We start from the raw sequence: 15707 nt of genomic DNA, 5'->3' as shown, positions 1-15707 counted from the left end.
TTAAAAAAAAAAAAAGGATGACCTGTCATATGTCTTAGGAACAAGCGAGCCAGCTTCTTAGTACAGCTAGATGATCATGGGTCAGAGATGTTCTAGAGAGAATTTCTAAAATTACTAGGGGACCAGGCTCAAGTCTCTTCCAACTCTCAAATCCCATGATTGTAGGTTGTGAAAAATTACAGGCTTCTTGAGAGTCTTTTATATGAAGTCTCATGGAATCTGTCCAAGCATAATACAAGACTCAATTCTATCAGTTTTTCTTAAAGAGAAAAAATACTGCCCATCACCATTAGTCTGAACTGGCACTGCATAAAATAGGGTAAATACATGATATTCCTTTTTAGCTTTCCCCAACTTCAATGAGTTTGCTATTAAATTCCTTTTTTAAGACACAGAGAAGCAACAGGTTGTCTTTGAGCAGGTTTAACTTTTATTAGTAAACATATTTACAGGTTTTTAGGGCTCAGAAGATAATTCATGTCCTTCTAGAATTATTTTTAGCCTGTCTTATCATAGCCTTAGAAATCCAGACTTCCCATGTTTACCGATAAGAAAGTTGAGCTTTAGTAAGTTTACAGACTTGACCCAGGCCATCAAAGGGACTACATGCCAGTGCTGGAAGCTGACATCTTGTGTTCTGAATGAAATAGCCTTTGCACATTTCCCCTAGTCATCCAAATTCCAAGTTCTCTTGCCTGCCATACCACCCTCACTATATTTTAGGGGTTGAATTGTATCTGCCAAAAAGATTTGCTGAGGTCCTAATGCCTGGTCTTTGATCCTGTGCTGAAATAGGGACTTTGCAGATGTAATCAAATCAAGATAAGGTCATATTGGATTAGGGTAGGCCCTCATGATTAGCCTCCAGACAGTGAGAGAATAAGTTTCTGTTGTTTTAAGCCACCCAGTTTGTGGCACTTTGTTAGGGCAACCCTAAGAAACAAATACACCATATCCAAAGTGCTTCTCCTAGGCAGGAAGAGATGGAGTAAGAGGAAGGGGTGTCAGGCTCAGATATCATAAGCGACAAAGAAGGAAAGTCTTGAAGAATAGATGTGTTCTGCTCCTCATTTTCTGGCCAGAAGAGGAACAGAGTACCCAAGGTAGCCTTTAGCAAGCATCTGCCCTCATCAGCCTGGGTATTAGAGCATAACATACTTGTGCACTGGACTGTGTAAGCAGAAGGTGCTCTGTTAGGTACTGTTCATTTTTCTGAAAATCAGACTACAAAGTCAACCAAGTATCCTGGGCATGTATAGGGAATAAACGACAAGAGAAAAATCTGATTTTATGTGAGAGGTTGAAAACACTATGCCAAGTAAATAGGCTCTGGGTGGGCTGTGAACTAGACAGACATGATAGGAATAGCTGCTTAGGGTGAAAATAATCATAACAAGAGTACCAATGAAAGTAATGTCTTACATTTGTTAGGGCTTTGCAGTTAACAAAACACTTCTACTATGGTTTGAATGTTTGTGTCCCCTCCATAAGTCTCGTTGAAACTTATCTCCAGTGCAACAGTATTAAGAGGTGGGACCTTCAGGAAGTAATTAGGCCATGAGGGCTTTGCCTAATGGATTAGTATTTTATAAAAGGGCTACAGGGATCTACCTATGCCTTTCACTCTCTGCCTTTTTAGCATGTGAGGACACAGTGTTTATCCCCTCAGAAGGATTCAGTAACAAGGTGTCCTCTTAAAAGCAAAGACCAGGCCCTCACCAGACACTGAACCTGAACCCACCTTGATCTTAGATTTCCCAGCCTCCAGAACTGTGAGGAAAATAAACTTCCATGATTTATACATTTCCCAGTCTGTAGTATTTTGTTACAGCAGCAGGAATAGACTAAGACAGATTTTTATCTAATCTTCAAACATTCTAGTAAGGAAGATAGGGCCTTTAGGTCACCATTTTACTCACGAGGAAACTGAGGCTCGTAGAGGTTAAACCACTTGCCCAAAGTAACTTGTCTGTGCTAGCACTAGAATGCCAGTCTTTGACTCATTTCTGTTCATTTTCTTTCCCACAAGGAGGTCAGAACCATGCTGGGTTCAGCCCAGCTCCCTCTCTGGGACACCACATGTATCCTCAGAGTCCTATAGCCACCACTCCCTCCTCTCAGTGCCCTGTAGGCTATACACAAAGCAGGGAGTCAATGCAGAATAATGGAGATGGGATGATTAATTGAGGTGAGGGTAGGTGGAGCAAGAGGTCCCAGGTCTTGTGCTTGGCATGAACTTTCGTTTCCGCCTCTGCTAATGTGTGCAACAGAAAGCCAAGCTGACACTGGCATCACCTGCACTGAGTCTCTGTGTCATGAGGTAGTCATGGAAACTCATTCCCTTCCCAAGCTAATGAGGAGACAATTAGGTAGAAAGGAAGAATTGAGTTAATTGCCTGTCATCCCCTCTCCGCTCTCTGTGTATTGATTCAAATTAAGCTTTTTCAGTTTTCTAGTGTCAGCAGATACCAATGATCAGAGCACAGCTCTGGGATCCAGGACCTCCAGGAAACAGCCAGTTCTGCATGAATCCCTGGCCTTTCCTGCCTCTTTGTTTAGTTCTGATCCAAGCATTCAGGAAAACAAATCTCTTTGCCTGACCTCCCTTGGCTTCTGACCAAAAGTCTCTGAACTGACTTCATTTTAACCATCTCTGACTCCACATCCATTCAACTAGTCATTCCTCTTCTTTTAGAGAAAAAGGGAGGAATTCAAATTAAATTCTACATTTGTGGAATGTAGCTCAGAGAGAGGTAAATAAGTGAGTGATGGATGCTTTGTGGTGTGTACTGTCCACATGGAGGGTAGAGGAGGCAAGACCTAAAGATCATTTGTGAGTAGGGTCCCCACAGGCTCAGGGGGCACTTGAGCAGACCTGGAAAAGATCTGCCAAGATCACACCCTTTCCTTTCCTGTCCTTTCCCCAGGGTCTTCTTCTACAGCCAGATGGAATTATTTGAAATTCCTTGCATGGTCCTTGCTTATACTTATCTTTAGCTCATCAGAGGTCTGCTCTGCCTAGAATGCCTTTCCTATTTTTTTATTATGTCTCAACCCTGACAGTACTTGTCCAAGAAGCATTCTCAAAGCTGAATATTGGACCTCCAAATTTATGAATTTCAAGAATTCATGGGTTTCCAAACACTATGAATTCTCTCTTTTATAGACAACAAGCAGTTTATCACTGTATACCTAGATTCTACTATGGGCTGGAAGCTTCTGGGGGCAGGAATCATGTCTTCCTTTGTTTGAGACAGAGTTTTGCTTGTTGCCCAGGCTGGAGTGCAATGTCGTGACCTCGGCTTACTGCAACCTCTGCCTCCTGGGTTCTAGTGATTCTCTTGCTTCATCCTCTGGAGTAGCTGGGATTCCAGGCATTTGCAACCATGCCCTGCTAATTTTTGTATTTTTAGTAGAGATGGTGTTGGCCAGGCTGGTCTCAAACTCCTGACCTCAGGTGATCTGCCTGCCTGGCCTCCCAAAGTGCTGGGATTACAGGTGTGAGTCACCATGCTGGGCCAACCATGTCTTCTCTGATGATGTTTCCCAGTACCAAACACAATGGCTGACAGGTAGAAGGTGATTAATCAATATTTATTGAATAAGTGATTGATTTAGTAAATCAGTAATGGATAGATTATTAGAGGATTGTGTCCTGGAAGAAGAAAATATTTATGTAAAGTCTAGAGTTGAATGTTAGATTTTCATGTATCTGCATTTTACCCAAATAGTGTGGGCAACTGTGAGACTTCTTTGGGATCCAGAAAAGATCTGCCCCAAGAATTCTGCTCTGCTTCATTCAGGGCAACCTCTCCCTGGGACTTTGGGCCATGCTGGCTCTGAAGGTAGTGAGCTTTGACTGCAGGTGTGTGGCTTCTTGGTGGGGACTGTAGAGGCGGAGGAGGTAGAATGAGGAGTCTCAGGATAAAGAGGCTGAAGTGCTAGATTGGGAGATTTGTTTGGGATTCCTGTAGGAAGTTCTTCCTGGATCAGAAGAAAATGCTGGGGAAAATGATGCTGTCTAGAATTAGGGTTAATAGACACTATCTAGAAAAGAGGTGGCTCTCAGTTTAATGGTGGAGGTGACAATATAACTCACTTTGTATCTACATGAAGTTTACAGTTTTTTGGAGCCCTTAGGAGTGCAGCAAAATAGAAGTAGTATAGAATTAGGATTCAGCACATTTGAGTGCCAGTCTGTCATTAGCCAGCAAGGGGACAACACTTCTGGGCCTCCGTTCCCTTTTCTGTAAATGAAGGACAGGGCAGACCCAAATGCACTCTAAAAACTGTTCCATGTTCTGTAAAAACAGATGAGTTTCCTATGCTACTATTTTAGAACTGGAAGTGGCAGGAAAGTAAATTAATGCCTTGGTTTGGGTTCTTAGGAACATTTGGGGTGCAAGCGGATGGGGTAGGATGAGGCTGCCCCAGGGATCTTTGTTCCATATTTTTCTTCCCACCTCTTCCTCCCCTCCCCATTATCTCTCTTGTGGGAAGCAATGTGCTGTAGTGGCAAATTGCCTGGTCTTGGAAATCAGAGATACATTTTAATCCATGCCCTGCCATTTACTGACTATATATGACCTGGGGCAAATTTCTTAACCTCCCTCTGCTTCAGTTTCCTCATCTATAAAATGGAGTTTATCTTCTTGAAGACCATGATAAGGGTTGAATACTTGATGTGAAAAAAAGATACAGGAGGTTTATTATTATTCTTCCTCACAAATATGCTAATTCTGATGTTGTTCTTTTTTTTTTTTTTTTTTTTTTTGAGACAGATCTTACCCTGTTGTTCAAGCCAGAGTGCAGTTGTGCAATCATGGGTCACTGTAGCCTTGATCTACTAGATTCAAGGCTCCTGCCTCAGCCTTCCAAGTAGCTAGGACCACAGGTGGATGCCACCATGCCCAGCTAATTTATTTATTTTTTTTGTAGAGACTGCATCTTGCCATCTTGCCCAGGCTGGTCTCAAACTCCTAGGCTCAAGCAATCCTCCTGCCTTGGCCTCCCAAAGTGCTGGGATTACAGGCGTAAACCACTATGCCCAGTCTGTTGTTTATGTTTCTGCCTTTAGGACTCTGGTTTTGACATGGAATTCTATGATATTTTACTCCACCATCTCATCCATTTTCTGTTCATTTGGCATGGAAAAACCTGGAAATCATCTATTTTTACTTTTGCAGATTTTTACTGTCTCCAGGCTCAGCTTAGCTTGCACCATAAACCTGGATGAACTGGGTGGCACAAGATAGAAGAACTAATGGGCAGACAGAATTTTCCCACCAAGTTACAATATAAACATTATTATAGGAGTAATACTATATATATTATTATAGGAATTTTTAAAATGGTGGCATTGGCTGGGCACGGTGGCTCAAATCTGTAATCCCAGCACTTTGGGAGGCCAAGGCGGGTAGATCACATGAAGTCAGGAGTTCGAGACCAGCCTGGCCAACATGATGAAACCCTGTCTCCACTAAAATTACAAAAAAATTTAGCTGGGTGTGGTGGTGGGCGCCTGTAATCCCAGCTACTTGGGAGGCTGAGGCAGGAGAATTGCTTGAACCCAGGAGGTGGAGGTTGCAGTGAGCCGAGATTGCGCCATTGCCCTCCAGCCTGGGCAATAGGAGTGAAACTCCAACTTGGAAAAAAATAAAATGCTGACATCAAAAGCATTTAGGAGTAACAGGTAACCAGCTCACTGGGAGTGTATATATTTCCTTATTATATATTTAAGGGTACGAGGAATACAGGTGGGGCAAGGGAGGCCTTGGAATCCTTGGAAAAGTCTTTGTGCACTCTGCACATACTACTTGGTGAGTGTCAGGGTCTGAAAACACAGTCACACGTTGTTTAACTACAGGGATACGTTCTGAGAAATGAATCATTAGGTGATCTCGTTGTATAAACACCATAGAATGAACTTACACAAACCTAGATCATATAGCCCAAGTACCTGTGTTACAATTGCCTACAATATTCAGTACAGTTACATGCTGTCTGGGTTTGTAGCCTAGGAGCAATAGACTATACCATATAGCCTAAGTACACTTAGGCAATTGTAACACGATGGGGAGTATTTGTATAACTTACGTAGAAAAGATCGAGTAAAAATACGATACAAAAGACAGAAAACGGTGCACTTATATAGGACTCTTATCATAAATGGAGCTTGCGGACTGGCAGCTGAGTTGAGCTGTAAGACTGGGTGAGTCAGTGAGTGGAGTGGTGCTTGGAGGGGAAGTCCTGGGATATGACTTTATCAACACAGTACACTCGGGCTACACTAAATTTATTAAAAAAATTCTTTTTCTTCAATCATAAATTAATCTTGGCTTACTGCCCCCTTTTTGCCTTATAAACTTAAAAAGGTTTTTTTGACGTTTTTGACTCTTTTGTAATAACACTTAGCTTAAAACACAAACACACTGGATAGCTGGACAAGAACATTTTCTTTCCTTATATACTTACTCTATATATGTTTTCTATTTTCAAAATTAGTTTTGCTTTTCAAACTACTTTGTTAAAAATTAAGACATAAACACACACATTAGCTTAGTCCTAAACAGGGTCAGAATCATCAGTGTCCCTGTCTCCCACCTCCACACCTTGTCCCACTAGGTCTTCCGGGGCGATAACACACAGGGAACTGTCATCTCCTGTAACAGTGCCTTCTTCTGGAATACCTCCTGAAGGACCTGCCTGAGGCTGTTTTATAAGTAACGTTTTAAAAATAAGTAGAAGTACACTCTAAAATAATGGTGAAAAGTTTAGTATAGTAAATACGTAAACCAGTAACGTAGTCATTTATTATTATTAATATTAAGTATTATGTAATGTACACGATTGTATACTTTTATATGACTGTCAGCATGATTTGTTTATACAAGCATCACCACAAACATGTAAGTAATGCATTGAGCTATGATGTTGCAACAGCTATGACATTAAGTGATAGGAATTCTTCAGCTCCGTTATTATCTTATGAGACCACCGTTGTATATGTGGTCCACTGTTGCCCAAGATGTCATGATGTGGTCCACTACATTGGGTCCCTGTTAAGGAGAAATGAAGATGTTCTGGGTAGGAAAATTTGGTAGTGATATAAAATGCATATCTAAGGAATGTTCTGAACCATAAGGTTCAACAGTGAAACTACAATGGGATGTGTTGTCCCATCTTCAGATAATATCCCCATCTTGAATGGCTCTGGAAATTGAGACTCTGAGATTGCCTTGAGAGAGTACAGGAATGGAATCAAAATGTCTTCTCAGCTAAAGCTAAAATATAAGGGTAGCAAAGTTTGAAATGAAGTCCCCGTCCCAATGTGGGACAGTGTTTCTCTTGGGGTGAGAAATTCACCTCACCGAATGTAGCCCATCAGATTCTACAGAGGTAGAAGCATTGGCCTTGCCATTCCTATTTCCAGGTACAGTGAAGGAAAGAAATGACCAAGAGGAATGGGCCCGTGAAAGTACAAGGTTAGCCTGACAGTTAATTAGAGGTTTGAAGGAAGACAGACTGGCTGCTCTATGTGGTTTACTGGCTGGTTTCAAGGATCCCTGCAAGTTGAGAATGATGAGATCTGTTCATTTTTCCTTTAGTGTAATGAATCATGCCTCCAACGACAATTTTGTGTGAGCCACGATTTATCAGCTTCTTTCTGAATTACTGTTTATCACTCGGGGGCTCCCCAATCATTTGAAGATTGTCAGAAGGAAGTCAGATTTTAGCTGGGGAGGTAAAATGTTCTGTTTTGGAGGACACATTTGGTTATACCTGACAAGCAGGGACATCCTGGTTCCAGGAATCTTCTTCCTACCACAGGCCGGAGGACACTGAACAGTCTTTCGGAGTGGGCCAACAGCCTGGCAGCTAGACATAGGCACAAGGAGTGTTCCCTCCTCTGCTTCCTCAGCAAGACAGGATCTTGAGGAAGGCTTTCCGGAACTCGATATTGAAGGTGGTATAGATCACGGGGTTGAGGGCGCTATTCACATAGCCCAGCCATGTCGTGGCACTGTAAAGCTCTGGGGACACGTGGCATGTCTGGCAGTGGGTATTGAGAATATGGGTCAAGAAGAAGGGCAGCCAGCAGACAATGAAGGCCCCTACGTTGCCAAAGAAGAGAGAAACTGGGTAAGGGATTTGCTTACTCCTTTTGTTATAACATGAGAACGACTTACAGTTGTCTACTTAATGCCAGCCACTAAGCTGGAGGTTTTACATACACGCTTACTTTTTTTTATAACAACCTTATGAAGTAGGTGTGATTAGCCAGACTTTTTTAGGTGAGAAAGCTGCATGCTAATGCCTTTGATTCACTTTGGCCTTTGTTACTAAATCAATTTTCTAGTGTGGTCACTAGGTAGTTCTTTACTAATCTTTATTTTCTTTTTCAATTCAATTCAGACATTTATTTAATGTCTACCCATGCAAGACATGATCCTAGGCACTGATAGGGACGAAGACCTTAAAGATGGCACTGACACAGTTCCTGCTGTTGAGGAGATTACAGCTAGGAATTCTAGTAAAGTCCCTGATATAGGAGAGAGTTGGGATTGTCAGTGACGCTGAACAGGATGAACTGCCTTCATTAACTTTATAGCATACCTATGATTTATTAATTTTTAATTTCTTTATTTAAATAAAGTTCAGGCTGGTCACGGTGGCTCATGCCTGTAATTCCAGCGCTTTGGGAGGCCAGGGTGGGTGGGTCACCTGAGGTCAGGAGTTCAAGACCAGCCTGACCAACATGGTGAAACCCTGTCTCTACTAAAAATACAAAAATTAGCTGGGCGTGGTTGTGCATGCCTGTAATCCCAGCTACTTGAGAGGCTGCTAAAGCAGGAGAATTGCTTGAACCTGGGAGGCAGAGGTTGCAGTGAGCCGAGATCATGCCATTGCCCTTCAGCCTGAGTGACAAAGTGAGACTCTATCTCAAAAACTTAATAAAGCTTATATTTTATTACTATAAAAATTAGCCCAGATTCTGGCACGGTGTGGTGGCTCATGCCTATAATGCCAGTGCTTTGGGAGGTTGAGATGGGAGGATTGCTTGATGCCATGAGTTTGAGACCACCTTGGGCAACATAATGAGACCCTGCCACTACAAAAAACAAATAAAAATTTAAAAATTAGCTGGCCTTGGGGGCACACAGCTATAATTCTAGCTACTTGGGAGGCTTGGGCAGGAGGATTGCTTGAGCCCAGGAGTTCAAGGCTGCAGTGAGCTATGATTGTGCTACTGCACTCCAGCCTACGCAACAGAGTCAGACCATGTCTCAAAAAAAAAACACGAAAATCAAACATCTTTGATTGTGTGCATTATGAAAAGCTTGGTAAACACAGAGAAGTAGAGAATAAAAGGAATAAGCACCCACCACTTAAAGCTAATCACTTTTGGTATCTCGGCGATTTCTTTCTAGTCTTTTTTACTCTGTATTTAAAATAATCTAGATTTTATCATACCATATCACAATAGTGTTTTGCATTCCTATTTTTAAAATATTTAAAATTATTTAAAATAATTTTAATTTTAAATTAAAATTTAAATATTTAAAATTATTTAATATTATAAGTTAAATTTAAATATCTAATATGTGCCAGATAGTTTTATTGCATCAATATCTTATTTGTTGTTTGATTTATGTGTTATAGTTCCACATAGCAGACAGCAAAATACAGCTTAGTTAAATGGCTTGTTCAGCTTCATAAATTTCAGCCTAGGTCTTCTAAATTTCCACCAGAGTTAGTATTTATACACAAATACTTTTCAATTATACTGTAAACATTTGATAAATATTACTGTCATTGAATTTCCAATTTCTGTCAAATGTGGCTACCTTAGCATCTTCTGCCAGTTCCACTTAACTTAACACAACCTAACCCAGTCCAACCCAATGCAAGTCAACTCAAACTTACCAAGCACAATGGCCACCATCTGGGTTGCCTTCTTCTCCCGAAGTGGCACTCCCCGAGGTTGCAGGGGTCCCAGCTTCAAAGATGTTGATAATCTGCCATTGCTGAGTTTTCGAACCTCTAAGCTGAGCTTGGGCGCTATGGTGGGACTCAGGGAGTTTTGAGTCCTCTCCTCTCTTTTCAACTCTTCTCCTCTTTCTTGGAAGCCTGGTCCACCCAAGGCAGTGTCTTGGCAAATGCTGTAATAGCGCTTCAGCTCCAGATGTGCCCGGTCAGGAGAGAGGGTCTGCAGGTGCGACAAGAGGGGATCCTGACATTTCTGGAAATATCGTTTATCTTCTGAATGTTCCTGAAAGGGCAAGAGAATTCAAAGAAGAGGGGAACATAATTGTGGGAAACCTACAAAGGGAACATCTGAGGGAGTGGTAGGACCATGGGAAGTTAAGGAAAATAAAATTTGCTTTAGGCTTTACAAATATAAAGCACCCATCATATCATCAGAGTGAATAGGCAACCTACAGAATGGGAGAAAATTTTTGCAATCTATCCATCTGACAAAGGTCTAATATCCAGAATCTATGAGGAACTTAAACAAATTTACAAGAAAAAAACCAGTCCCATCAAAAAGTAGGTGAAGGATATGAACAGACATTTCTCAAAAGAAGACATTTATGCAGCCAACAAACATATGAAAAAAAGCTCATCATCACTGGTCATTAGAGAAATGCAAATCCAAACCACAATGAGATACCATCTCACACCAGTTAGAATGGCGATCATTAAAAAGTCTGTAAACAACAGACTGGAAACATCCTGCTGGTGAGGATGTGGAGAAATAGGAACACTTTTACACTGTTGGGGGGAGTGTAAATTAGTTCAACCATTGTGGAAGACAATGTGGTGATTTCTCAAAGATCTAGAACCAGAAATACCATTTGACCCAGCAATCCCATTACTGGGTATATACCCAGAGAATTATAAATCATTCTACTATAAAGAGACATGTGCATGTATATTTATGGCAGCACTATGTACAATAGCAAAGACTTGGAACCAACCCAAATGCCCATCAGTGATAGACTGGATAAGGAAAATGTGGCACATATACACCAAGGAATACTATGCAGCCATAAAAGGGAATGAGTTCATGTCCTTTGCAGGGACATGGATGAAGTTGGAAACCATCATCCTCAGCAAACTAATACAGGACAGAAAACCAAACACCACATGTTCTCACTCATAAGTGGGAGCTGAACAATGAGAACACATGGACACAGGGAGGGGAACATCACACACTGGTGACTGTCAGGAAGTAGGGGGCAAGGGGCGGGATAGCATTAGGACAAACACCTAATGCATGCGGAGTTTAAAACCTAGATGATAGGTTGATAGGTTCAGCAAACCACCATGGCACATGTATACCTGTGTAACAAACCTTCACTTTCAGCACATATATCCCAGAACTTAAAGTAAAATAAACAATTAAATAAATAAATAAATCAGCACCCACCACATATAGAACATTTGATAATCACAACAACCCTTTGAGCAGGGTAGCATAGAATTGTAGTCTGGCCTTTTTGAGCTAGAATGACCTGGTGATACACAGAAACACATTAAGAGACACCACTATGATATAAGCCCCAAAATGTGGAGTGTGGGAAACTCCACCAGACAAATGACTCATTTTTTCAACAAATAAATTTTAACAACAACATGACAGTACTTACCAGTTGCAAAATATGTGCCTTATTTGAATTTTGATTTAAACAAACCAACTATAAATAAAATTTACAAGACAATTGGGGAAATCTGAACATCGATTGGATATTTAATGATATTAGAGAACTATTATTAATTTTTTAACGTGATGTGGTATTGTGGTTACAGTTTGTATTCTTTAGAGGATCTTGTAGAAATATTTTGGGTCGAAATAGTATGGTGTTTAGGATTTGCTTCACAGCAATCCAGTGTGGATGTGTGAATGTAGGTTGGATTATAGATGAAATAAGATTGGCCACAAGTTGATCACGACTAAGGCTGCCTGATGGTGACTATGGGGCTTGTTATATTTGTCTTTCTGCTTTTTTATTTTTGAAAAATTCCATAATAGAAAGTTAAAAAAAAAAAAACAGGATTTTTTCTTCTCAGCTTTCTTACTTAGTAGATGTATCTTTAGGCAAGTTAATTTAGTATCTCTGAGCTTCATTTGTAAAACAGAAAAGAAATAGGGAGAAAATGGGTTTGGGATGAGTAGCTTCTGAGAATGGAAAACTGAAATATGTGAATTTTTCTGGTAGGGAGAGGGAGATGTGTGTGTCCCTAACATGAACTTCTTTTCATGTTTGAAGAATCAGACCCTTGTGTCAGTCCTGAACAGGAGGCAGAACTCAACTCCCCACCTTCCATTACTGATGCCATAAAAGCCAGATACTCACTTCACACCTCCATCCCCATGCAGCTAGAGCTCAGGCACATGCACCAAGCCCAGTCAACTGCAGATTCACACCTGGAACTTGTGAAGCAGGGAGACTTCAGAACTCTATTAGTAGTGATGACATTCAATGTCCAGTGTCCTAGGTCTTCAAACCAGATTATTTCTTAGGCATGAATAGAATCTCTCTGAAGCTGTTTTTCAGCCTTCTCATTGAGCCTGTGAGCCACCTGACAGCATTCCAAGTAACTTTGTTTTCTACATAAGTTAGTCAGTGTCAGCAACCAAAGCCCCTCACTTTAGTTTTCTTAATTCAAGGAAGCAGTCTTCTAGACACACAGAGGTGGCACATTGTACATACTCAGAATGAATGAATGAATGCAAGGGGTCTTCAGGATGATTTAGTGTTATTTATTTATTTATTTTTAGCAGAGACAATGTCTCTCTATGTTGGCTAGACTGGTCTTGAACTCCTGGGCTCAAGTGATCCTGCTGTCTTAGCCTCCCGAAGGGTTGGGATTACAGGTGTGAGCCACGACACCCAGCCAATTTAGGGTTTTTTTTTGAGACAGAGTCTCACTCTGTCACCTAGACTGCAGTGCAGTGACATGATCTCGGCTCATTGCAATCTCCGCCTCCCAGGTTCAGGAATTTTCCTGCCTTAGCCTCCTGAGTAGCTGGGATTACAGACGCTCACCACCATGCCCAGCTAATTTTTGTATTTTTAGTACAGATGGGGTTTCACTATTTTGGCCAGGCTGATCTCGAACTCCTGACCTCAAGTGATCTGCCCACCTCAGCCTCCCAAAGTGCTGGGATTACAAGGATGAGCCACCATGCTTGGCTTAGGGTTTTTTTAAAAAACTGTGCTCCACAGAGGTATTCTTAGGAACTCTAGAATAATACACATTTTTTTCTTTAAGATTTTAAATTCATATATAATAATAGTACATATTTATGGGGTAAATGCAATATTTTGATACATGCACACAATGTGAAATTATCAAATCAGGCTAGTCATCACTTCAAATAATGATCATTTCTTTGCGTTGGGAACATTTCAAATCTTTTCTTCTAGGCATTCTGAAATGCACAATAAACTGCTGTTAAGTATAGTCGCCCTACTGTGCAATTAGATGCTAGAATTTGTTCCTTGTATATTTGTACCTATGTGTCTACCTCTCTTCCTTGCCCCCTTCCCCATCTCCTTCCTAGCCCCTGGTAACCATGAATCTACTCCCTATTTTCACAATACCCACTTTTTTAGCTCCCATATATGATTGAGAATGTGTGGTATTTGTCTTTCTATGTCTGGCTTATGTCACTTAACATGACTTCAAGTTAAGAGAATATATATTAAAATGTCTTGGCTTTTATTTTGATGGAATTTTCTAATAATTAAAATAAGCATATTTTGTTTTATTTACAACGAAGATTAAATTTATAATTAAACTGGCACCTACTGATCTTCTTAGAGTGACAACATTTGATTCTAATGCATTATTTCTAAAACTAGGGGATAGAAAACAAATTACTGGGATTGCCTATGAAATCTCATATTTAGCTAGGTGTAGTGGATGAGATGGGAGGATTGCTTGAGCCCAAGAGTTCAAGGCTGCAGTGAGCCATGATCACACCACTGTACTCCAGCCTGGGGAACAGAGTGAGACTCTGTCTCAAAAAAAAAAAAAAAAAAAATCTCAGATTTGAAAACATTGATCTAGTATACCCTGTTTCCATTGTACAGATATGGAAATTCAGTCCTATAGGAGAAAAATGATTTTTCCAAGATTATACATTGGTGAGTGTACTTTTCAGCTCTGTCTGCAAACCCTCATCACTACTTCCATGACTGACAGGAGGAAACACTGGATTCCTGTGGGTCTGGCTAGCAGAGCCCTCCACTCCCAGATGGCAGAACAGAATCTAATTCTCCACACTGCTGGAAATGCCAGCCTCTTGAATCTCCGATCTCTCTCTTGTGTTCAATATTTTTCCCCCTTTTGACCTTGAAGCCTCCTCAGACCTTGGATCAACCACAGGGAAGTTTGAACTGCATAGCTATTATCATTTAAAGCACTTATCTCTATTTGCTACAGCAGGCTGGGTAAAAAGTGGTTAACTATACTAAGATTGAACAAAGCTCAGACCCTTTATTATTACAAATTTTTGAAGCTTTATTTCTAATGTGGAATTCATAGAAAGGAATACTGTTCTTATATTTAACACCTCCAGACTCCATTCTGCACTCTGCTAGCTGGGTGAGGGAGGGCTGGCTTGAACTGGAAAAACAAGGCTCATGGTAACCATGAAATTGTCTTGGTTTTTCCCACATTCAGTGGTAAATATGGCACTTGAAATTCTCCTTTCTATGCCTGGCTTTTGCTCTGCCAATGTGTGTTTCCTTGATGTCTCTTACCTCTAATGCAGGTAGCCTTGGATGGCATTGTCACACCAACAGTCATTGACGTCTGTTTCCTCTAATGCAGGTGGCCTTGGATGGCATTGTGGAAGAGTCATTGGCTCCAGTCACTAAGGTCAAGCCCAATAGTCATATGCTTTCTGAATATCATCTGATGAATTCTAGTCTGCAGCTTAAATTAGGCAGAATTTCAGGCCTTATCTTAAAGATATATGTGTGAGAATCAAGGCAAGATCTCCTTCTGGGGTGAGAGTAGAATCAAGATAAGCCAGTATTGTGGGAAAAGTTCTCCTATTCTTTTTCTGTGATCAAAGACATGGCCCATTTACCATTTTTCCTGTGGCATCTGATGGAAATCAGGCCCTGACTGAACACTGCTGAATGGGGTGCAGCTGCAGACAAGAAGACTAGGGTGGGCTGAAGGAGGAACAGTCAGTTGTGGGTCAAGCCATGCCATATGTAGCCATGTGACACAATCATATTTGAATGTAATATTTTCATATCCTCAGCCTTGTCTTGGTCACCTCTTTCATGAGGGTTAATAGGCTTGTTTTACTCCAGCCTTGGGACTTCAAGAGTCTGACCTTCATTCATACTTTTGACGTCATCAAAGACCTTAAAAGGTCATCAGAGATTATCTATGTCATCAGGCAAGGCACGGTGGCTTAAGCCTATAATCCCAGCAGTTTGAGAGTTTGAGGTGGGCAGATCATTTGAGGCCAGGAGTTAGAGACCAGCCTAGCCAATGTGTCAAAACTCCATCTCTAATAAAAATTAGCTGAGTGTGTTGGTGGACACCTGTACTCCCAGCTACTCAGGAGGCTAAGGCATGACAATCTCTAGAACCCAGGAGGCAGAAGCTGCAGTGAGCTGAGATTGTGCCACTGTACTCCAGTTTGAGTGACAGAGTGAGATTCTGTCTCAAAA

The 15707-nt window shown here is 41.0% G+C and overlaps 1 protein-coding gene across 1 annotated transcript in view; it reads right to left on the bottom strand.

Annotated features, from left to right (window-relative positions):
- Positions 1 to 6735: 6735 nt before the first annotated feature.
- Positions 6736 to 15707, bottom strand: part of DRD3 (dopamine receptor D3) — a 49214-nt gene continuing 40242 nt past the window's right edge. Inside the window, exons 6-7 of the mRNA XM_032299012.1 lie at positions 9928 to 10210; positions 6736 to 8114 (exon numbers count right to left, since the gene is read on the bottom strand). Coding sequence (XP_032154903.1) covers positions 7918 to 8114; positions 9928 to 10210 — 480 coding nt within the window. The 3' untranslated portion in view covers positions 6736 to 7917. The remainder of the gene's footprint in view (positions 8115 to 9927; positions 10211 to 15707) is intronic.

This window comes from Sapajus apella, unplaced genomic scaffold (assembly GCF_009761245.1).
Source record: "Sapajus apella isolate SASKATOON/1434 unplaced genomic scaffold, GSC_monkey_1.0 scaffold40, whole genome shotgun sequence".
In the NCBI taxonomy this organism is placed as follows: Eukaryota; Metazoa; Chordata; class Mammalia; order Primates; family Cebidae; genus Sapajus; species Sapajus apella.
This window is presented reverse-complemented; position numbering and strand designations above follow the sequence as displayed.